At 49.1% G+C, this 27,954-nt stretch overlaps 2 protein-coding genes across 3 annotated transcripts in view; one reads left to right on the top strand and one right to left on the bottom strand.

Moving 5' to 3' along the window:
* The window catches only part of UQCR10 (ubiquinol-cytochrome c reductase, complex III subunit X), a 149,339-nt gene extending 148,608 nt beyond the window's left edge, over positions 1–731 (top strand). For both annotated transcript variants that reach the window (XM_066562385.1, XM_066562384.1), the window contains exon 3: positions 495–731. In XM_066562385.1, the coding sequence (XP_066418482.1) occupies positions 495–533 (39 nt within the window). In that variant the 3' untranslated portion in view covers positions 534–731. The remainder of the gene's footprint in view (positions 1–494) is intronic.
* Positions 732–2,440: 1,709 nt separating this feature from the next.
* Positions 2,441–27,852, bottom strand: ASCC2 (activating signal cointegrator 1 complex subunit 2). The gene is made up of 19 exons (XM_066562059.1): positions 27,804–27,852; positions 25,435–25,530; positions 23,760–23,918; positions 23,250–23,420; positions 21,224–21,353; positions 19,329–19,396; positions 18,782–18,892; positions 17,698–17,810; positions 16,686–16,760; positions 16,046–16,153; positions 14,921–14,989; positions 14,229–14,303; positions 13,642–13,819; positions 12,884–13,098; positions 11,269–11,388; positions 6,798–7,028; positions 4,629–4,737; positions 4,052–4,128; positions 2,441–3,330 (listed from the first exon to the last, which is right to left on the bottom strand). Exons 2-19 carry the CDS (start codon positions 25,513–25,515, stop codon positions 3,162–3,164), a joined length of 2,259 nt encoding a protein of 752 aa, XP_066418156.1. The 5' UTR covers positions 25,516–25,530; positions 27,804–27,852; the 3' UTR covers positions 2,441–3,161.
* Positions 27,853–27,954: the final 102 nt, after the last annotated feature.

Raw genomic sequence — 27,954 nt, 5'->3', positions numbered from 1 at the left:
GGGTGGGCAGGCCCTGGCACAGGTGCCCAGAGCAGCTGGGGCTGCCCCTGGATCCCTGGCAGTGCCCAAGGCCAGGCTGGACATTGGGGCTGGGAGCACCTGGGACAGTGGGAGGTGTCCCTGCCATGGCAGGGGTGGCATTGAATGAGCTTTAGGATCCCTTCCAACCCATTCTATGATTCTCTGATTGTTCTGTGCATCCCTTATGTGCAGAAGCAGAACTGCCCTCTCCAGTCTGGGTGGGAATTCAAGGCAGCGTCTCTGGGCCACTATTCCAGAGCAGAACAGGGGAAGGCGAATCTCTGCAGCTTCTTCCCTGTCCAGATTAGAAGCCAGGAGCCCCCATGTGCATCCCTGTGTCCTCCAGATCCAGTACAGGACTCCATCACCACCTCCCCACTAGGATAATTTGCATTTTGGATTCTGTTATCCCAGCCCCACTAAGAAGCTGCCTAAAACGTCTTGATTTTTTTTCCTACTTGTTTTGCATGCAGAAACTGTGGAAACACATCAAGCACAAGTATGAGAACTGAGCAGCTCAGCAGCAGGAGCCAGCCTGGGGTGGCAACAGGCACTGCAGGGATGGATTCAGCCTCCTGAAACTGGGAATGGATTCCTGATTGAACAACTCCGAGCCACCAACTGATACCATGTGAAGCCAGATGGACTCAAGGAATTTTGCTGCTGTACTTCTCTTACTGTGTTCAAATAAAACTCCTGGTCCTCTCTTATGTCTGTGTGTTCACCTCACTCATCCTTTGCCCTCTCTGTGCCTCCTCCTTCTCTGGGAGGTGGAGAATCTTTGAGAACAGCCCTGTGCCTGAGTTCCCAGGCACTGTCAGGAATCACAACATCTTAAAATGGGTTTGGAAGCACTTAGATGTGGTTCATGATAACCCTTGGCTTCTGCCTGGGAAGGGTGAGAAGCTGTCTGCTTCTTCTGGTCTGTGCACAGAAAAGAGGCTTAGAATCACTCACAGCACCTTTTGTAGCTCAGCTCTGGTGGAATTCCTGGCCTGGGGCCTTTCAGAGCTGCAGGTGCTGCTGCAGCCCTGCCCTACCAGGAGTGTGCTGAGAAGGGATCAGCTGTAGCTCAGAGGTGCTGTGGATCCCTTTCCTGATTATCCCTGTGCCACCTGGCTCCTCCCATGGCCGCAGGAGCAGAAGTGATGTCAGGTTTGTGTCACACCTGCCTCCATCCCAGTGACCCAAGGGAAGGGGCTGGGGAGGGAGGGGATCACTCAGCTCCCCCAGGGGCTGGCGCAGAGGAGTCATGGAATGGTTTGGATGGGAAGGAACCTTAAAGATTGTCCAGTTCCTCCACCCTGTGCAGTCATTCCCTTCTCCCTGAAGAGCCCAGCGCTGCCTGGCCCTGTCAAACACTTCTTTCTACACGGGAAGGGATATTTGGGCACTTTCTGGGGTAATGACTCAGTTAATTCCTCAGCTCTCAGGTGGCTGTAGGGAGATGTGGCTGAGTGACTCCTCCTTTTCCCACTTTCCCAGTCCAGCAGCCCCAGCTCCCCCTCCTCAGTCCATTTTCACTAATCAGGAGCAATTCCAGCCCAGGCTGAGCCCATCAGAGGCAGTGCTCACAGCAGCTTTGTTGGGTTTGCAAACGAGCACCAGGGGGGTAAAACATTTACTCTGAGAACACAACGAGCACTTAAACACTTGTGCTTGTTTTTGGAGCCAAACCCAACTACAGCTGTCCCAGTCCCAGCTGTGCTTTATGGAGATGGTTGAGAGAAAGGTTTAAACCTTCCTAGACAATCCCATCTGAGTGAGTGCCAGCTCCCTGAGCTCTGCTGCTGCTCCACACCAGGCTGAGCAGCTCAGAGAGAGTTGCAGGCTCAGAGCAGCTGAACCAAAGCTGAATACAGGATGAGGGGACAGCACTGCAGTGGGCAGCAGGGAGGAGCTGCAGGAGAGCAGCATTACCCCAGCAGGGGATTTTCCTGGATACAGCATTTGGGGATTCTGGTAAATCTATTCCTTTTTCCACGCCTGTCATTGGGAGGTTTGGGCAGCACTGATAGGCAAAGAAAAATCTCCTTGGAGCACTCAGGGCTTCCCCTCATTTCATGGCAGTGGCTGTTCTGCTGCATTTCTGCTTCTCTGCACACAGCCCCACAGCAGCTCCAGTCACACTCCTGCCCTCTGCACAACACCAGGCACCAAGGTGTGGCCCTTACTACCACCCTACTAGCACTTTACCACCCCACTGCTCCTGCAGCACTGGGATTGCCCTGGAGCACAACTCACTGCTGATTTTCCCACTGTGGGGGTGACAGCCACAGGCACTGCTGCAGTGCAAGAAAATACAGTGTGGTGGGGAGAGGGCACTCAGGGCACATTAACCAGCAAATTAACCAAGCAAAGCCTAATTGGATACCAGGAAGTTCATCAATACTGTCTGTAAGGGTCTTAAAAAAACAGCTAAGACATCTACATCTTTTATTTGTACCATCTGTTTTCACAGGCCTCACTTGAGGGACAGAAATCCATAAGGTCTGACTCACCTGGACCCCTGTGGGTCTGCTGGCAGTGAGAGCAGCCTGAGCCTTTCTCTGCCAGCACAGAGCTGTGTCAGGAGGTTTAGGTGGAGATCAGGGCAAGGTTCTTCCCCCAGAGGGTGCTGGCACTGCCCAGGCTGCCCAGGGAATGGGCACAGCCCCGAGGCTGCCAGAGCTCCAGGAGCCTTTGGGCAGCACTGCCAGGGATGGACAGGGTGGGATTGTTGGGGGTCGGGGCAGGGCCAGGGGCTGGATCAGTGATCCCTGGGGGTCCCTTCCAAGCTGGGACAATCTATAACTCAAGTTCAGGATAAGGCATTTCCATGGAAGCCATGTTCTCAGAGCTGCCCACTCCAGGGTGGGCAGGAGCCAGTATGAAAATAAAACTCTGAATTATAAATAGTACAAAAGGGCAGGAATGGCTGCTGCAGCCTGTCCCATGTATTGGCTACAACCACTGGCACACACAGTCAGTGCAGCTCCTTCCCAGGAACAGGCAGCACTCCCACAGGGAATGCAGCTCCGTGTGAGCCCAGCCGCCAGCTATTGCACCCTACATCCATCCCCTGAGCAAAGGGAATGCCGAGGCAAGGGAGCCTCCTCCTGGGCAGGGCCTGGGACGGCGCAGCCCCGCCCCGGAGCTGCTCAGGAGGGGATCATGCCCTTGCTGCGCTTCCTGTCGGCCATGGCCCGGCGGTTGTGGTTGGCTCGGGTGCTTTTGTTGGCTTCTTTCTTCCTCCGCTCCTGCAGCGTCTCCCGGCTCTGCCCGTGGCCCTTGGCGTTCCCAACAACGGCAGAGCTGTCGTGCTTGTGCCTGGAGGACACAGAGCAAGGACATCACAACAGGCACACTGCACTCCTGGGGGTGAAATCCCACATCCCCACAAACACCAGGGTGTGAGGGGTTCAGCTCAGGGCTCCCACGGCAGCCCAGGAGCAGCATCAGCTCCACCACCACTGTGTCCTTCCACACACTGAGCCTGTCAGCTGAAAACAGCTATGAAACTGTCCCAAAATCCCTGTGGGAGCTGTTGGAGCTCTGGGAGTTGTGCTCTCCAAGAGCCTGTCTTCCACAGGGTTCTGCTGCTTGGAGTGACAGGACAAGGGGGAATGGCTTTATGCTGAAAAATGGGAGGTTTAGATTGGGTATTAGAAGGAATTGTTCCCTGGCAGGGTGGGCAGGCCCTGGCACAGGGTGCCCAGGGCAGCTGTGGCTGCCCCTGGATCCCTGGCAGTGCCCAAGGCCAGGCTGGATGGAGCAGCCTGGAACAGTGGAAGGTGTCCCTGCCCATGGCAAGGGGTGGAACAGGATGGTCTTAATGTCCCTTCCCACCCAAACCACTCCGTGATTCCATGCCATGCCTACCCCTATTCAAAGGGATAAAACAACCAGCAGTGAAATAAAGGGTGGGTGAGGAAGTTCATCCCACTGTGGTAGGACCCTGACACATAGGAATGCCAAGGAACAGGAACAGCCCCAACAATTCCAGTCAGCAGCAGAAGAGCTGCAGAGGCAGAGGGAGATCCTTGCTTACCCCTTCCTGGCAAGGAAGGCCTGGCGCCTGGCCTCAGCCCTCTCCCGAAGGACAGCGGGGTCCTGCACAAAGTGGTCCTAAAGGAGGCAAGGGAACAGGTCAGGAGACACATCAGCACCATGCAGCAGCCTGGAGAGGAGAGGATTCTGTTTGGAACAGAGTCAATTCCTGGTTCGTTACCTCTGGACCAGTGGGATTGGTGTCAGGGACTCTAAACACACACCTGGCACAAAACCTGCCTGAAAACCTTCCCAGCCCATGGCTGCTCCCAGCACATCCATGGAAACAGAGTGCCAGTGACCCCCAGAGTGCTCTGCTGGCTCTGTCTGTCTCTGGGATAAAGCAGATTAAAGCTCCCCACGGAGGAAGTGTCACTGCTCCAGCACAGTTAGGGCAGGAAGCTGTGGAGAGCTGTCCTTGGGGACACATCACAGCCCAGCAGCCACTGAACAGCAGCTCAGTCCCTGCTGCTGCTCAAAGATTCCCTCTCTGAAACAGAAAATCTGCTCCACATCACCTGCAGGTGAAGCAGGGAAGAAATATGGTAAATTTGAATGCAACTCCAGCTAAATGTCACCTTTGTTCTTTCTTTTTCAGCTTCCTCCTCCTCCTCTTCATCCTCTTCCTCTGTCTCCTGTCCTTCTTCATGTCCTTTAGGTCTCAAGACCTGAGGAATTGTGAATGGTCTGGGAAATAAGACACAAATAATTAGAAAAGAAAATAGCACAGCCACAAACAGTTCTCTGAACAGCACATCCTTTGTGGTTTGCATTATGTCTTTAAAAGATGAGACTCTACAGATTTCATGGACTTCATTTTCCTGAACAAAAACAAACCAAAAAACAAAAAAAGCAGGAGACCCAGGAGTTAATACCACATTCCTATAGGCAATTAACATACACACAGTCTCCACTGGGGAATGTTCACTATGAAATTGTCACTGAAAATAATAATAATAATAATAGTTAAAAAAAAACCCCAACCCTGAAACCTCACAAGGAATATCTCCACAGAAACAACTGCTTCCTTTGGGAAATGGGCATCCAGACACAGCCACAATATTAAGGAGTATCCTTTGCTAGGCTTTAGCTCAGCAGACAGGGAGCATCTGCTGTACCAGACAAATTTGGACAGAAGCATTCATGCTCAGGCAGTGCTGTGCTCCAAACCCTCTGACTGGTCAGGGCTACTCAGGGAGCTCCAGTTCCAATGCTGTGCCCCAGTTTCCTACAGGGGGAAAACCCTGGAGAAATTAATCAGGCTTTATGAATCACTCTGGCCATGCAGAGCAAAGGGCCTGGGGGTGGAGGAAGAATTTACACATGCCTATAACTCTTCTTTAACATAAATACGTGTCTGTGTTTGAATTCCATTGGAATTCAGACCCACCATTCCACTGCCAAAGAAATAAATGTAGAACCAGAAAAGCCTTTGTTATGTCAAACCAACAGATCCAGTTTTCAGCAGTGACATCCACTAATTGTTTCTAGGGGCACTGAGACCTGAAAGAGGGAAAAACACCTGGCTGCCACATTCTTACAGGCAAAACACAAAAAGGATTTAAATTGAAGCTTCTCAACACTTTAGGAGAGCGAAAAAAGGGACAAAGAGCCTCAAAGCTTCCTTTTGGTTTGAGGTTGGGAATGGTGACATCTTCATAATACATCAGAATTCAAAAGGCCACTTTCAGAAATGTTAAAGCAGCTTTTAAACCACACATTTTGTAAAATAAATATTCTCCAGCCTCCATCCCCATTAACCCTTTGTTTCTCAAAAGCTAAGTGTGTGCAGTTGTCAGTCATGGTGCAGAGTGCTGTGCAGCTCACTCAGAGGGGATTGGCAGGGAAAAGTCTGTCGTAAAATTCTTCAAATTTTGAAGTTTTCCTTTGCTAACCAGCCATTTTAGGTTGCCCAGCTCCACTGATTTTCCAAGCCATTTTTCCCTGCTGCAGGGTAGTTTCTCCAAGGAGAGGCACAGCTGAGTACAAGTTTCCACACATGACAAATTCCCCTCTTGGATTTCCTGACTAATTGAGGCAATGGCTGAGTGGAAGCTGGAGAACATTCTGGGCACACTCTGTGTTCATTTGCAACACATTCCTGAAGTTTAGGAATGGTCTGGCTAGGAATTTGGTTTGTATTTATGTACAGACACTTTTCAATGAGGTCCTTTGCCTCAAGAGTGCCATCACTTTCTGTTCAAGGAATAGCCTGCTGTAGGGGATAGAACATAAGTAAATAAAGGTAGTATAGAAAGTAATCTTACCCCCTAAAGAGTTGCAGCTGAGCCAATTATTAAGGATTAGGAGCAGGCCTGATGTTAGCAGGCTGCAGCTGTAGCCAAGAAAAAGAGTGTTATAAAAGAGTGGATTGGTTGGCTGAGGAAACTGGAGTCAGTTGGGTACTGTGAGGACAAGGAACAGTCAGTGCCTAGAGGAGCTGCCTAAAAACAACATCAAGGAGGTACAAAACTCTAGCGATATGGAATCCTTGCAATGTAATGACAATAGAACTCTTGCACTATAATGACAACAGCCCACCCTGAGAACACTCCCTATCCACAGGAGAAGGGAGCCCCAAACCTCCCTCCTTGCACATCACAGTGCAAACAGAGAAAGGGCTGGTTTGAATCCCTCGTGGAGGAACAGAGCCCAAAGCAGCGTTTCCCAGGTTTGTGGGAGCCAGACAATTCCGTGGTGATTCCCCCGTGGCTCCCTCCCTCCCTGCCCCTCCTCTCAGCATTCACCTCCTGGAGATGAGCTCGTCATCCGAGTCAGCGTCGTTAGCGCCCACTTGGTTCCCATCGTAGGTGTCGTCGTACTCGTCCTCGTAGTCCCCGTAGTCCCCGTAGTCGTGGCCGGCTCCGGGCGGCAGGGGCAGCTCCTCCAGCACCACGCTGTACTGGCTGTAGCGCTGCCGCTGCTCCGCCACCAGCCGCTTGTCATTCACCAGGCTCCGCGTCGTGTCCTTCTCCCTCCTGCCCGCGATCGGGAGGAAAAGGAAAAGGGGTTAAAACCCGCCCCTGAAGCTGCTTTTTGCCCTGTTAGTCAGTGGAATGTGAGGCAATGCAAGGCTCATCCGCAGTGCCACAGGCTCCCCTTACCCCACCTTTGGCCTGCTGCTTTGTGGAATCGTGGGATGGTTTGGGCAGGAAGGGATCTTAAAGCTCATCTTATTCCTCCCTCACACCTTCCCCTAGCTCAGGATGCTCCAAGCCCTGTCCAACCTGGCCTTGGGCACTGCCAGGGATCCAGGGGCAGCCCCAGCTGCTCTGGGCACCCTGTGCCAGGGCCTCCCCACCCTCAGAGGGAACAATTCCTAATTCCCAATATCCCATCCATCCCTGCCCTCTGGCAGTGGGAAGCCATCCCCCCTCTTCCTGTCACTCCAAGCCCTGTCCAACCTGGCCTTAGACACTGCCAGGGATCCAGGGGCAGCCCCAGCTGCTCTGGGCACCCTGTGCCAGGGCCTGCCCACCCTCCCAGGGAACAATTCCTTCCCAATATTCCCTCTATCCCTGCCCTCTGGCAGTGGGAAGCCATTCCCTCTTTTCCTGTCACTCCAAGCCCTTGTAAACAGTCTCTCTTCCATCTTTCTTGTCAGCCCCTTCAGGTTCTGGAAGGCCACAATTAGGTCATCTCAGAGCTTTCTCTTCAGGCTGAACAATCCTAATTCTCCCAGCCTTTCCACACAGCAGAGCTGCTCCATCCCTTTGATCATCCTGGTGCCTCCTCTGGTCTCACTCCAGCAGCTCCAGCTCCTTCCTGTGCTGAGCCCAAGGCTGGATGGAGTGATCCAGGGTGGGTCATTTGTACCAGGGCTGTTTGGCCACTAAAAAAGAGCAGGAATTGGAGATGACCACCAGCACTTCAGACAGAGAGGAAGCTTTCACAGGAGGCCAAATGCAATCCTATTGCAGATGAAACTTGGCCAAGGTGCATGGAGCACAAATGTGAGGGAAAAAGGACAAATGTAGATCAGGAGATCCAAAAAATAACCAGGTAAGAATGAGAATAAACACAATTCCCAAGGCAAAGAACAAAACAGTAGAGAGTGACTGTGATTCAACCTCTTGGAGCACTGCAAGGGCTTGTTTTTTTAAATTTAGAAGGCAAGTAAATTATAGTCATTTTATAGAAGGGAAGACCAAGAAACAGAGGGTTTAAAAAGCAGCTGCTGAGTGTCTGAAGCTGCACAAGCATAAGCTCTGAAGTCCCATTTTTCAGACCAGCCAAGTACATATTTACAGCAAAGCAACAGGGGATTCCACTGGCCAGCATTCCCAGGAGAACTTGCATCCCAGGATATAATCCCAGCAGTGGATTTTATCAGAGAAAGGACCTGTCCAAGGCAATGGCAGTGACTCAGGAAGGGACAGACTGAGGAGATGTGATCCAGCAGCCTGGATTTTCATTTGGAATCTCAAACCAAAGGAAGTTTGCAGCTGGAGGTGGTTCCTCTCTGCCATGACTCACTGCCTGCATTGGTGGCACACACAGTGCCCTGCCAAGCACGTGGTGAGCTCAGCAGCCCAGGATCCCTGGGATAACAGCTCCTGTGGGAATTCAGCTGAGCCTGAACCCAGCACCTGGTAATTGCTTCCTGTCCAGCTGGTCTGATGACTGCAGAGGAGCTGCATGAAATGGTCTGGGCACCAATCCCAGGAAAAACAGTGGGAGAGCTCCTCTAGTCCCATGGAGCTCAGGACATGCTCTGGCTCCAGGAGACAGATTCAGCTGACAGCCAGGGCTGGACAGACACAGACAAGTGCCATCACTTTTCAGGATCAGCAGAGTCTATGTTGGCACATTCATTTCCTTGTGTTTGATTCCCTCCTCATCCTGGCTGGATTTGTCTTTCTCAAGGACAGTCTCTGCCCCAAACTGCTGATGCTGAGAGGGCCAGGACAACCTGCTCTGGCTCTTTAGGCACTATGGTAACACCAGGCTTAGCAACAGCACCCTGAACACAAGAGAATTTGGTGAGCAAAAGGTATTTAGAAGGAGAAAAAAAATATTTGATACAATTCAAATCCAAAGCAAATCTCAGACTAAGCTTGGAAAGCCCTGTTACCCCAAAACTGGGGTGAACCATCAGTGCTGAATATTAAATCCTGGAGACAAGGTACTGCAGCTTTTCCTTGGATTCAGTTGGATATGGTCATCTTTGGACACTGCTGTTCTCCAGGTTTTAAACTACTCAAGCTACAATTAATATGTCTGGAGTCCTGAAGACTTTTCCTAAATGAAGGGAGGCAAATGACAGCAGGAAGAGCAGCAGCAAGAGGATAATCCCAAGAGGTCACATAACTACAGCAGGAGAGAGGAGAACTTCTCCAAGAATGCTGGTACCCCTGGGGGGCAGTGCCATGGGAGCACATCCCAGAGCCCAGCTCAGGGATGATTTACAGCTTCCAAAGCTCTCCAAGTGAGCTGCAGAGGGAGCTCCGAGCAGGATATTCCAGCCACTGGATGCTCTGTGCTGAACCCGGTGCTCTCTGGCCTTGACCAGCTGCTGCTGCTGCTGCAAGGTTCTGGGAAACTGGGATAACCCAGCACACCAGTGCAAGGCTCTGGGGAACAGGGATAACCCAGCACAGCTGTGCAAGGCTCTGGGGAACAGGGATAACCCAGCACACCTGTGCAAGGCTCTGGGGAACAGGAATAACCCAGCACACCTGTGCAAGGCTCTGGGGAACAGGGATGACCCAGCACACCTGTGCAAGGCTCTGGGGAACAGGGATAACCCAGCACACCAGTGCAAGGCTCTGGGGAACAGGGATGACCCAGCACACCTGTGCAAGGCTTTGGGAATCAGGGATAACCCAGCACAGCTGTGCAGGGCTCTGGGGAACAGGGATGACCCAGCACAGCTGTGCAGGGCTCTGGGGAACAGGGATGACCCAGCACACCTGTGCAAGGCTTTGGGAATCAGGGATAACCCAGCACACCTGTGCAGGGCTCTGGGGAACAGGGATGACCCAGCAGAGCTGTGCAAGGCTCTGGGGAACAGGGATAACCCAGCACAGCTGTGCAAGGCTCTGGGGAACAGGGATGACCCAGCACACCTGTGCAATGCACCTGTCTCACAGAGCAAGGCACCACCAGGAGGAGAAAGGTTCTGCCTGTGAATTCTCAGCTATGGACACAACAAAAGTCATGGCCTTGGCTAAAGAGAAAAGCAATTCCTTTCTTGCTTAGCCAAGACAGGATCAGCACTGTGGCACTGCTCTGAGGAGCTGGGCCACTGGACTAGGGAACAAAAGTGGTTTTCTCCTAGAGTTTGATGCAACTTTGCAACCAAAACCTTAACTGGGTGCTCTCAGGTCACGTGGCTCCAACTCCAGCCAGACTTTTCGTTATCTGCTGTAAGAATTCATCCCAACATTAAGATCACCCTTGGATGGTTAGAGGAGCAGTTTAAAGTCCAGTGGAAGGTGTCCCTGCCCATGGCAAGGGATAGAACAAGATGAGCTTTGAAGTTCCTTCCAACTCAAACCATTCCATGATTCTGTGATATTTTTTAAAAGAATCTGGAACAAGGGAACCACACTGTAGGGTTGACATCAGTGGGAGCCAGCACCACTCAACCAGCTAGGCAGAAAGCAAAGTGAAAACTGGTGGGGGTTTGTAGAAATCTCTGCTCGTGGCAGGGGGATCCCTGCTCATTGCAGGCAGATTGACTAAATGACCTTTAAAGGTCCCTCCCAACCCAAAGGACTCCACAAGTCCAAGTGCCCTTCTGCAGGAAGCTTTACAGCAGCAGGGACAACACAAGTAGTCTAAGGCACTGAATGTTATCAGATGTTGAAGTAGATGGATATTGAATCTTCCCTTGGCTCTAGATCAAATCATTAGTTATTCTCAGCTCTGAATCACAATCCCAGGCTCAGGGATGGGTCTTTTCAAGGTTTGTTGTTCAGTGCAAGTTTAACATTAAGCCCAAGGAGGAAGAGCCTGACATTACAAATGAGCTTGGCAGAGCAATCTCCAGCAGCAGACACAGGAAAGCCAATTAGGAAAAACACTAAGTGAAACCAACCCCCTCATAATATTTCACTTCACTTTCCCAGACAAACAGGTGGGAAACATTTTTGATAAGCCTTCCCCCCTGCCAAAACATTCCTGCAGGAGGTTTTTAGGAGAGATAAATGTGCAGGTTCCCAGGTGTTTGTTCCTCCTGACAGGCAGAGTTAATGACTGGGTGCCAACACTCACCTCTTGCCTTTCTGGATCCGAGACACATCCACTGCATCCCTACTGAAAACATCAAACTCATCATTCTGGAAAATGTTACAGCGAGAGCTGACCAGAGGGGTAGGGTCTGGCTTCATCTGTCTGTTAAAAAACAAGGAGAGAGAATAAAAACAAAAGTGAAGTGAGGAAGAGAAATCCTCTCCCTTCCCTAAGCCCTTGCTTTATCCTTTATCAATCCCAAAATATCCTGAGCAAAAGATCCTGAGCACACCAAGAGGTGCTGGCTGAGTCACAGGGTACAATCCCTTCCCTTCCCAAAGCTTGGATTTGAGGGGAAACTAAAGTAACTCAGAGAAAGCCAAGAGAAAATTCTTCTGTTCATTTCAGAGTCTATCAAACCATGCAGGACAACAGAATATTCAACAGACTGCCTGGTCTCAACACAGTGACTCAGTGAAGACAAACACTAAGTGTGATGAATTACAGGCTGGAAAAAATTCCAATAATTTGTTGCTGCTGATTTCAAGATATTTATCTCCCTTGTTAAATCTTTCCCAGGGTTCCAGGTTTATGTTTGCTCAACTTGTAAGTCAAAAGACTGTACTTTTGACATTCATTTTGGTGGTGCAGACAGCTCAGCTGGGCAGCTGCAAATGCTGCTGTGCTCCCCTTTAAATCAGCAGGGGTCACAATTCAATATTTCCTATCGAGCCAGCAGCTTTGTTTCAAGATGCAAAAGGCAGGAAGAAAAAAAATGCAGCTCTATCTTGTGGAACTGCTGGCTTTGCAGAAAAACCAATCCTTCCTAAAGCCCATCCTGCACCACTTGTGCCAAAGTCAGCAGATCTGATTGTGGGAACACAAAGATTGTTGCAAAACTAAGATTTTTTTTACATCATTTTTCCGATAAAGATGCTTTCCTTTAATGCAACAGTGAGACAGTCTGCCCATAACTCCATGAAATGTGAACATACAGCACATTCACATCCTGATGCTCTGTCAGGAACTGCTGGTGCAGCACAAACACACACTCACAGCTGCAGACAAACTCCAACAGCTCAATCCTGCCACCAGCTATAAACCCTCCATCCCCTGCCCAATCCAGGAAAGCAGGACAAGCCTGGCAAGTTTGTCAGAGGGAACATAAAAATGGATCTGATTTGTTCCATCTTCACTCACAAAGCAGCAGCCTGTTAAATAACCATATTTGACCCTGTGGGTTGAATTCTGGCTGAATTCCAGCTGAAGATGCCCTTTCCTGCAGGACAGCTGGGATTTTCACAACAAACGCTGTGACAACAAATGCTGCAGCAAAATAACTTTTGAAGGCAACATATTCTATTGCCCAGCATTCTATTTTATTCTAGTCTAGTTTAGTCTAGCATTTCATTTACAAGTGGTTTTGTCCCCTGTCACAAAACACAACCCTGCACCTGCTCTACTCTAACAGTAAGCAGCAAAGGTCCCACTCCTCTGCAGGGACACAAGGAGGGCAGAAAACTGGTGACAGGTGACAATGAGAAGCCTTCACTTCAGTTCTCTACCCCAAATATACAAATTCTTAGAGCTCTACAAGTGTTGAGCCTCCAGTGAGAACAATTAAGTGAGACAGAAACAACCAGAGGTTGTCCCACACCTTTGCATCCTTCGGTCCAGCTTATCCAGGTATGGCACCAACTTCTCCTCCAGGATGTTGTTGATCACCTGCTCTGTGTCGTATCCATACTCCTCCAGGCAGGCCAGGATGAATCCCTCTCCAAGATCTGGCAGCAGATCCTTCACTTGGGAGATCAGGGAGTCCAGCTCCACGCCGCACACACAGGCAACGGGCGCGGCCGCAGCGCCGGCACACTGGGGACACCAAACACACCTGGTGGCACTGGGCAGGGACACAGCTGCTGAGGGCAGGCAGTGTGCACAGAAATACAGGGCAAGCAGCACTCTGGGCCCTCAGGGTTTACACACACAAGTTCAAGACTGGAGCCAAAAGAGAACCCAGCTGTTTAAACTACTGGCTCCTTTTGCCAGTCCCTGAGTCAGCAAGGACACCTTGGAGAATCCCTTCCTCAAATAACAGGCGAGCTCTGCATTTCAAAAATATGCACACAAACTGCAGGGATGAAACAGAGTATTTGAGTAATCTCCAGCAAGGGAAAACCCAAGCCATGAGAGCTGGAAGCAATTTGCTCAGAGATAACTCAGGATTCAGGTGTAGCTTCATGTCTCATTTCCCAAGGCTGCATGGAGATCCAGCAAAGGTCAGAAATTACACCAAATCTCATGTTGTCCCCAAAGCTGAGCAAACCAAGCCTGTCCTCACAGATAGAGGAAGGCCAGAAAGAGCAGAGCCCCCAGGAAGAGCAGAGCCCAGTCCCAGCACAGAGCTGTACCCACCTCATCCTCCAGGGCACACGCAGCCCCCAGATCCTCCCTGTCCTCAGGGGTGCTCTCCACTATGGCTGGATCTCCGTTGGATGCTGCTGGAGCTTTAACAGCTTGTCCTTTTTTCCTGTCTACTCCTTCCCAGGCACTTTCCACTGCTTGGAGGATATAGGCTGTCCTGGTCTCATCTCTAAGAGCACAGCATTAAGGACATTTCTGGATGCACATGTTCAGGGATCACCCTGAAGTAACTACGGGATTGTCAGCGATGTCCAAATTTGTGCCTGCATCAACACTCACAAAACCATGGAATGGTTTGGGTGGGAAGGGATCTTAAAGCTCATCTTGTCCCACCCCCTACCATGGGCAAGGACAGCTTCCAATACACCAGATTGCTCCAAGCTCCATCCAAGCCTTGGACACTTGCAGGGATGGGGCAGCCTCAGCTTCTCTGGGCAACAACTCCTCCCTATCCTTTTTTTTCTGTTAAGGGAAAACTTTCCAGTACTTCTTGCCAGTCATGCAGCTTAACCAGAGGCAGAAATGTCACTGGTGTGAAGGAATCCAAGAGCAGCCAGGGGTGCAAAGCCCAAGGATACAGTGCAGAGGATGCCTGCTGGAGCAGACTCACATCATCCTCAACAGGGAACAGCTCATCATAGTCACGGAGAAATCTGAAAACACAGGAGCAAGTTTAATCAGTGAAGCTCAATTAATTACCACTACTGTGCCTCTCTGACTGCCTCAGTGCTAAGGTAGGAACAGAGAACCTCTCACCCAATGCTGGATTCCAGCCATGCCTGATTTTGGTGCCACTACACCACAGCAACACTCCTCAGGTGTGAGGGCTGGAACCCAGTGCTGCATTACAGGGAAAATCTGCTTTACCATGTGAATGTGCTCAGAATGCCAGCATGGGCAGGAGGACAAGATGGAATTCCCAGTTCTGCCACCTCCTTTGCATCTCCAGCATTCATGGTTAATATTTTTCTGGTCTGGTCAGCCCAGCTGGAAAGCACAGATCAGTAATAACAGCCTAACTTGTCAAGGCAGCTAATGGCTAAATTGCTCTTCTTTTCTTTGAGAGGCTGGATTAAAGGGAGTGAAGAATAGCATTTCTCAGTGCCAGAGTCTGTGCTGCAGGCTGAAATCCTCTCACTGCACTTCTCCCAACTACTTACAAGATTTCTGACTCCCAAATGCCTCGTAATGCTGCCTCAGGCAATTCTGCTGTAAAGAATGGCAGAGGAAGGAGCTGAGCCCCCTCAGGCCTCTTGCCAGCCAGACTCACCTCCTCTCCTGAAGCACTGAGGTGAAGATCTGCAGAAATTCCTCAATAAATGGCTGAATATTCTCACAGCTGCAGGAAAACAGCACAGTGAACACTCAGAGGCAAGTCTGCCAACCCCACCAGCCAAACCACTCCCATTTACACACCAAGGTAAAGCCCCATTTGAAAAGAGATTTCAGGCCACATTTGGCTTTCACAGGAGCAAAGAGTCAAATGGAAGCAAGTGGTTTTTAAGGCTTCAGCAAACATTTCAGCACTTTGATCTAAAGCTGTATCACACCTAGAATTACAAGTTTTCAGACAGACTTTATAAATAATTTGATGCCTCAGACTTGCAGTGAGCAGGAAATGGTGTGCACAGCTTTTGGAATTGTGCCCTTATGATGTCTTGGGATTACACCAGTGAATTTTCCAGGAAGTTTGTGCTCACCTGTGTAAGAACACCTGCCAAGCAAACTCCCACTGAAGCCTCAGTACCCAAACCCTGGGTGCTGCTGAGGCTCCAAGCCTTGTTCCAAGGCACCTTTGGGTGGCAAGGGACCTTAAAGCCCATCCTGTTCCACCCCCTGCCATGGGCAGGGACACCTTCCACTATCCCAGATTGCTCCAAGCCCCATCCAGCCTTGCCTTGGACACTTCCAAGGATGCCCAGCTGCTCTGGGCACCCTGTGCCAGGGCCTGCCCACCCTGCCAGGGAACAATTCCTAATTCCCAATATCCCATCCATCCCTGCCCTCTGGCAGTGGGAAGCCATTCCCCCTTTTCCTGCCACTCCAAGCCCCTCTCTCCAGTCTCTCTCCATCTGAATTGTTGGACCTCCAGGTCCTGGAATGTGACAATCAGGTCTCAAGGTGTTACACATGACCAAACTTTGCACGAGCCACATACTGGAGTCAGAAAGCTTATTGGACCCAGCTCACCACAGATTCTGGACCAAACAGCTCCATCTGGAACATTCCTGATACACAGGGCAACAGAATTTGACCTTAGCCAAGCTTTTGGCTACAATCCCAACACAAATAGCAGTTTCTGTTCATTTTCTCCAGTAAATTTGTAAATGAGAAGCAATTTCTCCCACACAGCAATCAAGTAATTGGTGAGTAGCACAGAGCCAAGTGCCAATACCTGCTCTCTAGGATGGGCTGCAGACAGACTTGGTTTACTAGGATGTGAAAAACCTCTATCATCTTCTTTCTGGAGTGTGAAATCCTCCTCCACAAATCAGCAAAAACACTTCAGAGAGAGCAAAAGACACTATTGGTGTCAGCACCAGAATCTGTAACACACCTTTATGCCAGAGTTAATCCTCTAGAAGAAGAATTTCATTAGGATTAATATCTCCTTGCTGCAAAGACCAGATATTAGACACATTTCATGGTCATTAAGGAAAATCCATGCCCTAAATAAAGCTTTTCAATCCCAATTGTTCTGGCAGCTCCCCACACGAGACCCCTGCTGTACCAGCACAGCCTGTGCCTCACAGTGAGACTGAGCTACACAAAGATATCATTCATGTTCTCACACTTTGTAACAATTTGAAAGCACCTCCCATCAAATTCCTTCTTACACAGCACTAAAAATGATTCGTCACCCCACTGCCCAGGAAAATTTGCTATTACAGAAGTCATCTCTTCAGAGCCCTTTGAAGCAGCATAAAAAAAGCCAGGCTCCTCAGGGATGGGTAAAGCAGCATGAAGTGAATTCTTAACTAAGCCCTGGGAAATCTCACTGAAGATCCAAAGGAAACCTTTGCAGGAATTCTCACCTGTTATCTTCATAATGCCTCTTCTTGATTGCAGATTCCAGCTCAGGAATTGCCAGTTCATAAAATGAAGCTAATCTGTACAAAGGGGAACAAACCTGTACCTGTCAGCTGAGGTTCCAAAAGTCATTTGCTAAAAGGCAGAACAAATGGCTGATTTCATTAAACCCTCCTCACCAGCAGTACCCATGAGCATCACCTCATTTTGGTATTTTTGCCCCAGAACACAAGCAAACACACCACAGAAAAAAGAGCAGCACTCTAAGGAAATCACAGGGAGGTCTTTGAAGGGGTAAGAAAGAAAAGCATTTGAAAAGCATCCTGGTGCTGATCAGAACCATCTGCTCAACCCAGAAAAACTCCCAACACAGATCTGCAGCCTGAGAAGACCCAACACTCTCAGAATCACAGAAACCTTCATGTTGGAAAAGCCCCATGAGAGCATTGAGTCCAACCATTCCCCAGCACTGCCCTGGGCAGCTGTGCAGGGCTGGACATCCCTTTCCATGAAGGAATGTTCCCCAACACCCAACCTGAACCTCCCCTGGCACAGCTTGAGGCTGTTCCCTTGTCACTCAGCTTTTGCCAAACCTCACTGATATTCTCTAGCATAAAACTTGGCCATAACATCAAAGGCATTTGTTTTCAGACCCTGAAGAACTATTTATCTGAAATACTTTCTGCTTCCCTTGCTTTGGGTCCTACAGCAGGAAGTTCCTTTTGTCCATAACTGGTCCCTCTCCACCCCTGCCAGAGCACACCCAGTACTGTTCAGCTGACTGGAAATTGTCCTGGATGCCTGGCTCTAGGATCACTCCTAAACAACAACAGACATAGAACAGAAAATCCACACATCCCTATATCCATGTATTTATAATGGTGCATTCCTGTCAGAGAGAACCCAGCAGCCTCTGCATCAAATCTGTCTCCTCATCTAACAATGGGACAGGACACAGTGGCACATGCAGTATTTGTACATGGCCAGGACAAACTCAGTCTGCCCTCCAAGACATACCTGTAACAAAACTCGTGTTTTTGGAAGGTCTGGCAAGCCAAGGGAAAGACATCAAGAAAGGCCCAGAGAGTTGTGCAGGTGTCACATAAATACAGCACAATGTCCTTCAGCTCCTGAGAGGGAAAGAGCAGTTACTGAGGGAAGAGCCAGGCAAGTTTTCCCAGCAGGGACACAGAATATTGGGGCCAGGCCTCTTCCTGACTGCAGAGTCTGTATCAACCATAAACCTGTTACAGGGCCTGGGGGCAGAGACAACATTTCTCCTAGAACTCCTAATGTTTGTTTAAAGGTCTATAATGCAATCCCAACTGTCTGCTTTCATTAAAGATCCTGGGAGATTATGAGAACCCTCATCAGATCCTGCTCTGGACAGTGGCTTTGCCCTCAATACACCCTCCATATGTGGAATTCTTCCCCATGCAGCACTTTTCATGAAGCACTGCACAGCAGAACCATGGGAATCAAAGGGAACATGGGAAACATGGGAATCAAAAGGAACATGGGAAATGTGGGAATCAAAGGGAACATGGGAAATGTGGGAATCAAAGGGATGTTTTCTACAGTCTGGTCCAGTGCAAGCTGCATTTCCAAGGCAGCTGAAACAAACTGAATGACACTAAATGACAGTTTCAAACTATCACTTATCAATAAATCACAGTTTGGTTTGGTTCCACACACAAACTGAAAGACTAAGGTTTTTCAGAGGACCACATTTACTGTCTTGGTACAGCCCCCAGCACATAAACCCCTCTTAATTAACTGCAGTTAAATGATACTGTTGTTAAAACACACATTTCTGAAGGAAAAAAAAAACCAGCTCTTATGACCTCCAGGGTTAGGTGGAGACTTCTGTCAGATATTGTTACATTATTTATGAGCTCATTAAGCAAAAAAGTTGCCAGGTTAAAAACTATCCATGTTCCAAAGGATATGGGTGAAAGGAATCAGCTCATGGTGGAAAGGTTTTATCACCATGTCCCAGGACAAAGAGTGCAACAATGGCACAGAACCATGAGCTGTAGGAGCTCTTGGGAACAGAATGATCCTCTGTGGCCTGCTCAGGGTACAGAGAGTTCACTCCTACCTGGAGGGGCATGTTCCCTGCAGTCACACTGACTTTCTCTTCCAGTTTCTGGGGCTCAGCAGAGGCCCCTTCACACTGCAAACCACACTTGTGCAAAATATTGTTGAACACCTAAATCAGGAGAACAGGGCAGTGTTAACAGACAGGAGCCAGCAGTGGGACACAGCAGAGAAGGCAGAAGCTGAAGGAGAGTGGGAGGGAAGAATCATCAAGTAATAATTAGAGATAACGTTCAAAACCTCCCTGACACACATTAACAAACCAGGGAAAGGGAGAAACAGCAAAGTCAGGGGAAGCTTAGGCTGGATATTAGGGAAAGTTCTTCCCCCAGAGGGTGGTCAGAGCTCAAGGAGTGTTTGGACAATGAGTGGGATTGTTGGGGTGTCTGTGCAGGGCCAGGGGTTGGGCTTGATGATTCTTGTGGGTCCCTTCCAACTCAGGATATTCCATGATTTCATGAAACACATTCTCCCCACCTACAATGTTCCCTTTCCACTCTTCAAGCTATGCCACATTTCCAGATGAAATCCCAACAGGAAAGCAGTACCTGGAGGATAGTGGGCAGAGTTTCATCAAGGTCACTGAAGTAACTGGGCTGCTGAGTGAAGATATTTCCTGAAAGGGGAAAGGAGAGCATTTCCATCAGTTCAGACATTGATGCCAACGAGCAAATTTGCATCAGAAAATGGTACTTGTGTTATTGCTGACACCCCAGACACACCTACTGACCATGTGGGACACAGCCCACCCTGACTCCCCAGCTCATGCACGGGCCCTGCTCCCAAAAAGCTGATCCATCAGCTCTCCAATGCCCCTGGAGATCCAGCAATGGGAATATGCTCATCAGAGCAGAGCAAATGAGATGTCAGATGATTCACGCTCCAGGGGCTGAATCAATGAATAATGCAAATACTATCACTGAACAACCCCAGTTCCTTTATTTGACAACTGGAGTTGACTTTTAATTACTGATAACAGTTCAGCACACACCAGGAGATGTGCTGCCGAATATTTCTTAAAGGCAATGAGGCTTTAGTAACACCTGCTATTATATTACTAGGACTCCATTATCTTTACAAAATACTCCACTGAGTAATGCCACACCATAAATCCTCACCAAGCAAGCATCAAGGCTCCTATTTTCCTGGGAATTACTGTTCAGATTATGACAATTAAGAGTTCTCCAGCAAGGACAGAGCTATGAGACAAGTTTCAGATAAACTTCTCAGATACCCTGAGAAGAACCTCAAGTTTCTGAAGTTATGAATTACACACCAGAACTGCTCACACCATTACTGTCCCAACACAGTGAAATAATCAGGTGAGGAAATCTTTGGTCACCTGCATGCAGCATGACTATGTGGCAGTCCAGAGCATAATTCAAAGGAGGTTTCATTACTTAGGTCTCTTTTGGAATATTTTAAGACCCAGATAATCTGAGCTTCCCATCTGAAAAGGAAGCATCTGTCTTGCCATGCCTGCTTTCCATCTCTGAGGCACAACAGAGGAATTTAGAGTAGAAGCTACTGAAAAAGGATAAAAAGATTAAAAATGCAAAGGTTTATCTAAGATTTTCTGGCTGGAAATCTGTCTGCACCACATGATCTAACTAACACTTCTCATGTGAGCGAAGTTGGAAATGAGACAAAAATAACTACCAAAGAAATGGAAAACCTTCATCCCATGAGCTGCAGACAAAGTGGGTTAGAATTCAGGAAGAGCTGACTTAATCCAAGGGTAGATATTGTTCCATTCAGGTGATGTTAAAGATCACAGCATTGGGAAGGGAGCACAGGATAAAGAGAGAAGCTAAATCAATATGCTCTATCTTCACTCCTCAGCACCCATGGCTGGATGCTCCTCCCTGTGTACTCACCACCAAGGCCCCGTGTACAGACACAGAAACCCAGGGATAAGCACAGCTTGAGCAAGGCTCTGAAGTGTTTGTGGTTTGGAAGCTCTGGATACATTCAATGCCTGCACTGAAGTTTCAGGTTCTCCCACTTCCCATAGCAGTGATTACCTCACACTGAATGTTTCACTTGGCTGCCAGCTCTGGGAACAACAGCACTCACAGCTGGACTGTGCCCATCTCCCAACCCTCCTCACCCTTTCCCACCTCTACCAGGGTTTTAGAGAGCCCCACATTCCTCTTACAAGGGCTGAGGGCACATTCAATTGGCACAGGAAACAACTGAGCCTAGGTTTATGTCTAACAACATGAGCCTAGCTCAGGGCAGCAAAGCAGGACGTGAAGCTTTCCTTGGAACAAGCAAAGTGCACACTGAAAAAGAAAAGCACAATCTGATCTAGAAATGACAGATCTTAGGTGCTACTGAACAATTAATTTTCAGAACAGTTCACTGGTATAAACCCCACTAAGTCACTTCCCATATAAGCAAAAGCCTAAATGTAGCAAGTTGTTCCTTGGCTTTTACTGACCAATCATCTTCTGGAGCAGGAGCCCATTTCCTTTCCCAAAAAGGACACAGAGATCCAGGATCTTGGGGATATCAAACAGGAAGTTGTTGTAAATAATTTTTCCAAAGACAGAGGGAGTGATAAAATGATCCTACAAAGACAGGAAAAAAAAAGGAATTTAAAGGGTAATCCATATCTTGATCTGCAGTAACTCCAGCATTATAATGGCACCTGTAAAAACATCTCTCAAATGTGTATTAAGGAATTTATTTCATAGAAGGCAGCAACTCTTCTTGAAACAGCTTCTGTGGAGCCATCTACTCCCACATTCCTGTCCCTGCCACACCAGGCACCCCACTGATCCCTTCACCAGCAGCTGAATTAATCTACCTAAAAGTTTTACAAAAAATCTCCCTGCAGGTCCCCAGTTCCCAGCCTGACAGCAGAACAGGTCAGGAGCAGGAATGAATAACCAGACACAGGGACAGCCTGAGGTTCCTGCACCCTGGAGAGCAGAACCCAGCACCAGAGACCACAGAATCAGGGACAGGCAGGGAGAAACCCCAGAGCTGCAGCTCTCCATGCTGACTGCTGAACACTGTGCCAAAACTCATCACATTTGAAGGCATTTCTTACAACATTCTGGATGAGAAAAATCCCATTGTCTGACACTGAGAAACAGGCAGCTGGAATGGGATTTTGGATTTTCAGAAGCCCAGTTTGCCTGTGACAGCAAATGTTTTCAATCCCAGTGAAAGGCAGGGCACATTCTCCCTGCTGAAGCAGAGGGATGGGGCTCAGTGCTGGCCAGGTTCCCTTTCCAGAACTCCTGCTGACTCCTGCATGACAATGGACTATTCATTCCCTGCAGATCACTCAACTAGAAAATGGTTTCAAATGCTTGCCCGCCTCTCCGAGTGGTGAGGTTTAATCAGATCCTGCAATGAAAGACACCACAGAGGTGTCAGGTACTTCTGCTGAAGTGGTGCCAGCTGCAGGCTCCAGCATTCCTTCATCCTGCTCCTGTCCCACCCCTCCACTCCCAGGCCTTTCCCTCAAAACATCCTGAACCTCAGCAGAGTGATGAGCAAGAGAATCAACACAGCCCTAGCACATGATGAACCAATGAGGAGATCCAGTGATTGCTGCAACATAAGGGGCCTCCCTCCCCCTGCCCAAAGGCCTGGTGAAAATCCCAAAGCTCCAGATGGGAGCTGCACTCACACAATTAGTGATGAGGATGTCTTTAATTATAGAATCTCAGAATGGGTTGGGTGGGAAGGGACCTCAAAGCCCATCCAGTGCCACCCCTGCCATGGCAGGGACACCTCCCACTGTCCCAGCCCCAGTGTCCAGCCTGGCCTTGGGCACTGCCAGGGATCCAGGGGCAGCCCCAGCTGCTCTGGGCACCTGTGCCAGGGCCTGCCAACCCTGCCAGGGAACAATTCCTGATTCCCAATATCCCATCCATTCCTACCCTCTGGCAGGGTGAAGCCATTCCCCCTTGTCATGTCCCTCCATGCCCTTGTCCCATGTTCCTCTCCAGATTTCCTGAAGCCCCTCTGGACACTGGAAAGGGCTGTGAGGTCTCTCTGGAGCCTTCTCTTCTCCAGGCTGTATGCTTGATGATGCCAAGATTAACTGTAATTTAGAGAGATTTCACTGTATGTCCAAAATTTGGGGCAAGTTCAAGGAGAGACAAGTATTAGCAGGAATTTTGTGGCACCATGTGGAGCTGAGGGAGTGAAGGCTCAGGAAGTGGTGGCCTGAAGAGCCTGTTCCATGTGGCCACACAAAGGCCAACGTGCTCTCTCTCCTCTTCCCATGACATATCCAAGCACTACACAGGGATAACCTGCTATTACTCAGGAAGGAGATGCAGGCAATCTGGATACTTCAGCTCTGAGTGCTATCACCTCCACTTTGAGACCCCAACTGATAAAATCATCAGGGAGAGGAATGCCGTGCCAGAAGGAAAATGATTCATTTCTCTCTTTTTTCCTAAGTCACACAGCCTGGAGCACCTGCAAAGCACGGGAATATTCACCTTGGACTCCTTGTGGGTGGACATCCTGAGGAAGGTGAGGAAGACACTGCGATGGAGGCATTTCTGCAGCTCCTGCACCTCCGCGTGGCAATCCCACAGCACGTCAAACTTGCGAGGGGCCGAGCGCAGGTAGGAATCCAAACACTTCTGCAGGCTCTCATCAAATATCACCTGGCACAAGGAAAGGCAGGAAAATGGGAAGGAGGGAATGTCACACCTTCATAGGTTGTGCTCCTGAGCAGCCCAGTTAAATTTAAAGCAATCTAAACCACTCAGACACACGAAAAGGACTCCCATATCCATCAAATACAAACCAACTCTTAAAATTCCCAATGGAAAATCCTTAGGGAAATACTTTCTTTGCATTCTAAGGTGCGGTAATGGAAATTAAATGTTTCCTGCATGACACAATAAGCATAAACAAATCTTTATGAAAATGATGTAAGGCTCATGGCTTTTACAAGCACCTGGATGTTTACGTTGTATCTTCAGATAAAAAGCAATGATTACCTGGCACCAGAATTTGTCATGAGGCAGAGCCAGAAGCCAGTTCAGGTCATCTGCAATGAATTTTGCTCGTTCCAGGAATTCCTCCACCAGAGCAGGGTCTCTGATGGCAGGAGGGGGCTTGTACAGCACGAACGACCGATCTGCTTTAATTTCTGGGTGCTGCAGAAAGCCAAAAAACCACTATATTAGAACTGTATTAGAACTCCAGACCAAGTGACAGGAATGTCACCAGCTGCTCACTGAATTCCAGGAAACACAGAGGTACCTTTTAATACAACTTAACATTATCAAATCACAGAATGGTCTGTGTGGGAAGGGACCTGAAAGCTCATCCAGTTCCACCCCTGTCATGGGCAGGGACACCTTCCACTATCCCAAAGCTCCATCCAGCCTGGCCTTGGGCACTGCCAGGGATCCAGGGGCAGCCCCAGCTGCTCTGGGCACCCTGTGCCAGGGCCTGCCTGCCCACCTTCACAGGGAACATTTCCTTCCCAATATCTAATCTAAATTTCAGTTTGAACCAATTACTCCTTGTCTTGTCACTACAGTCCTGATGACAGGAACATTCCTTTCCCTGGTAACTTCTCATTTTCTACCCTTTCAAGGCAGTGGGTTTGTATCTTTCTTTATGAGCAACATTTTCAGACCTTGATAATTTGGCAGTTGTTGCTCCTTGCTTTCTCTTAACCAAAGCCTGACAAAGCAATCCTCCCACGCCATCAAAACAAAGAGCAGGAGCTTCCTGGCATGCCTTTGAACTCTCTTTTTCCTCTGAACTGGTTCTTGCACAATACTCCATGAACTCAAAGTGACACAACCATCAAAGACAGAAACACTTTGCTACCTTTCCCAAAGGTTACTGAATAGGCTTTGCCCAAATACACCCACCCTAAAAGGAGAATTCAGTGAGCAGCAGGTTTGGGCTCTGCCTCATCCCACACGTGTGCTCAGGGTAAAGCTCCTCAGGAGTGAGCAGCACTGACAGTCCCACTCCTGCAACACACCCAAAAGGCTCTCTCCAGGCCTTATTTCTGGGAGAAAAGGGTTTCTGTGGGTTGAATTTTCTGGTTTCATCAAGCTGAAGGCACAAGGGATGAATCCCAGTGCCACAGCTTGGAGCTAAACCTGAGGCAGAGCTTGCAAAAACTCCCAGAGCATCCCTCCATGGGAGCAAAGGTTACAGACTCAAGGGAGGGAGTTGTGCTGTAAACACAGTTCACTCCAGATGTTGAACACAGCAAGTTTGGGTCTCATGTTTTGGGATTTTCTTATGGTGGGTAAATGAAAGCTCAACTATCTGAACACATTAAAAAAAATTCTTTAACAAGCAGGCTGAACAAATTTCACAGAATCACAGAATCTCCTGAGCTGGAAGGGACCCCCAGGGATCATTGATCCAGCCCTGTCCCTGCCCAGACCCCCAACAATCCCACCCTGTCCATCCCTGGCAGTGCTGCCCAAAGGCTCCTGGAGCTCTGGCAGCCTCGGGGCTGTGCCCATTCCCTGGGCAGCCTGGGCAGTGCCAGCACCCTCTGGGGGAAGAACCTTGCCCTGATCTCCACCTAAACCTCCCAGCACAGCTCCAGCCATTCCTGTCACACATCCCAGACAAGCCTCAGTATAAGACAATGATTTATTGAAGGTCTGTTTGGCTTTCAGGAAAACCAGAGCTCACCAGTGCTGGCAGAGTTCTCAGCTTCCCTGTCTTGGGATCCCTTTCTGTCAGCTGGAGCTCGTCCAGAGGCAATGCTGGCATCCTGGTGGCTTCTTCCTGTCCTCAGCAAACAAAAGCAGCACAGGATGCACTTCACAAGGTCAGTCAGGCAAGAGCAGAACAAAAGAGGCTGCAGCCCTGCTGTAACAAACTCACACTGGCTGGGAATACATTTATGCCCAGCAATTTATTCCCCACCAAAATGCCAAATTCTGGGGGAACCTGGATGTGTATCAGAGGAAATCTGGAATGTGGTGCTAAACTTTCAGCCCTGATCATTACTGAAAGGCCACAGATATCTTCCAGGAGAACAAAACACATTTGGGGACACTGTTTAATATGGAACTTAGATATTTAAATGGGGTTGCTGAAGAGCTGTGCTGAACTCTGGCCTTGGCAGCCTCTTTCAGCATTTGCAGTGTCTCTCTTGACAGCACAAACTGCAGGAACAACCCAAACACAGCCTTGCCTGGGCTTTAAAAGAGTATTTTTGGTGCCTGTGTGTAGAATCTCACAGCTCTCAGCCAGACAAGGGACACAAGCTGAGCCTACAAAAGCCTTCCCCACTCCTGCCAATTCCCATGTGCTCACAAAACCAACAGCATTTGTGGGCTCAGAAATGTTTCAATTAACTTCCTGAAATTAACTATAAGTCAAATATTAGAGTAACTCGATAGAAAGAATGTTATGGGCACTGTTAAAAAAGTTCAGAGTTACAAAAAATGAAAGTGGCAGGATAAAAGAGCTTTTGAATTCTTTAGGGGGTTATGAGTTCTGCAAAATGGTACTAAAAAGTTATGGTCTTATTAAGAAAGTCACACATCTCCTTAGATGCATGTTTAATTGCAGTCACAGTGCCTGGGCTGAATAACAATTAAAACAAGAGCAGTGTCTCTAAAGCTGAACGACTCTGACTCAGGAGTGAGGTCATGGTTTAGACAGCAAGTGAAAAAATAACATTTTTCATTTCATAAATTTGTCACCTATGGATTTAGGCAAAAATTCTGTAATCTAACATTTTAGAGCTCAATTAAAATAATACAGCAGAGCAACAGCAATACCCACAGCTTAGAAAACTAAAAATAATTCTGTCTTTTCAGAGGAGTTTAAAAATTAAAATGTTGACAGAAGCAACTATTACTTTATGATGAACAATTTCTTTGGGGAAAAAAAAAAACACCAGAACTTTTTAGCAGAATAAGCCAAGCTGGCTTTCAGCTCAGTTTTGTCATATATTTAATTTGGCTCTTAAAATTTTTCGAGTCATTCTGAAAATTGCACATAGAAATGTGTGTTTGTAACACAGAAAAACATGCCAAGTGTCTCATTTCAAGCCTGGAAGGCACCAAAGTCTCCAGTCCAAGTCAAAAACATCCTGGAAGAGACAGAAGCCCTGCCCAAAAGCTTGTTTAGCTAGAGAAAAGAATAAACCTGAGTATGGGATAACCTCAACAGAGAATCATTCCTGATCATTCTCAGAAGCTTTTCCCCCCATAAAGAACTTTGGTCTAAACCACAAGCCCACAATTAATCTGTCGTGCCCAGTGATTTCAGGAACAGTGGAAGAGCCAGACAAAGAACATGGACCAGGGAAAGCTATTTTCCCAGGGAAATTTATTTTCCCAGTGCCAGAAATGATCCCTGCTCTGCAATTCCCACTGATGAGCACATCCATGGAGACATCCAGGGTGAGGTGACACTGCTGAGGATGAGGCAGCCACCCCAGCACAGCTAGCACAGGGAATGCTGCAGCATGGATTCATGGAATGGTTTATGCTGGAAGGGACCTTAAAGCTCATCCCATTCCACCCCTCACCATGGGCAGGGATTATCCCAGGCTGCTCCCAGCCCCAGTGTCCAGCCTGGCCTTGGGCACTGCCAGGGATCCAGGGGCAGCCCCAGCTGCTCTGGGCACCTGTGCCAGGGCCTGCCCACCCTGCCAGGGAACAATTCCTGATTCCCAATATCCCATCCATCCCTGCCCTCTGGCAGTGGGAGCCATTCCCTGGGTCCTGTCCCTCCATCCCTTGTCCCCAGTCCCTCTGCAGCTCTCCTGGAGCCCCTTTAGGCCCTGCAAGGGGCTCTGAGGTGTCCCTGGAGCCTTCTCCTCTCCAGGTGAGCACCCCCAGCTCTGTCACCTCGGCCCTACCCCAAGGCCAGACACCCCGAGTTAACCCAACACCGCCGGTTAACCCGGGCCCCGCCGCTCCCGCCGCCCCCCGGCCACGTCCCCTGCCCGGTCCCTGTCCCTGTCCCTGTCACACCGGGCCCTGCCCAGCCGCTGCCGCTCACCCCACCCCAACCCCGCCACAGCTGCCCGAGCCCGGTACCAGCGCTCGCGTCCCACCAGCCCCGCGACGCTTCCGTGGCCAAGCGCTGCTTCCGGCCCCGAGCGGAACTACCGGGCTGGGCGGGGCCCGGGCCGGCTCCGCCCCGGCGGCGGGACCGGCCCGGCTCCGGCTCTGGCTGTGGATCGGGGGG

This window comes from Molothrus aeneus, chromosome 18 (assembly GCF_037042795.1).
Source record: "Molothrus aeneus isolate 106 chromosome 18, BPBGC_Maene_1.0, whole genome shotgun sequence".
NCBI lineage: Eukaryota > Metazoa > Chordata > Aves > Passeriformes > Icteridae > Molothrus > Molothrus aeneus.
Note: the sequence above shows the minus strand (reverse complement) of the source record. Positions and strands in the feature narration are given on the sequence as shown.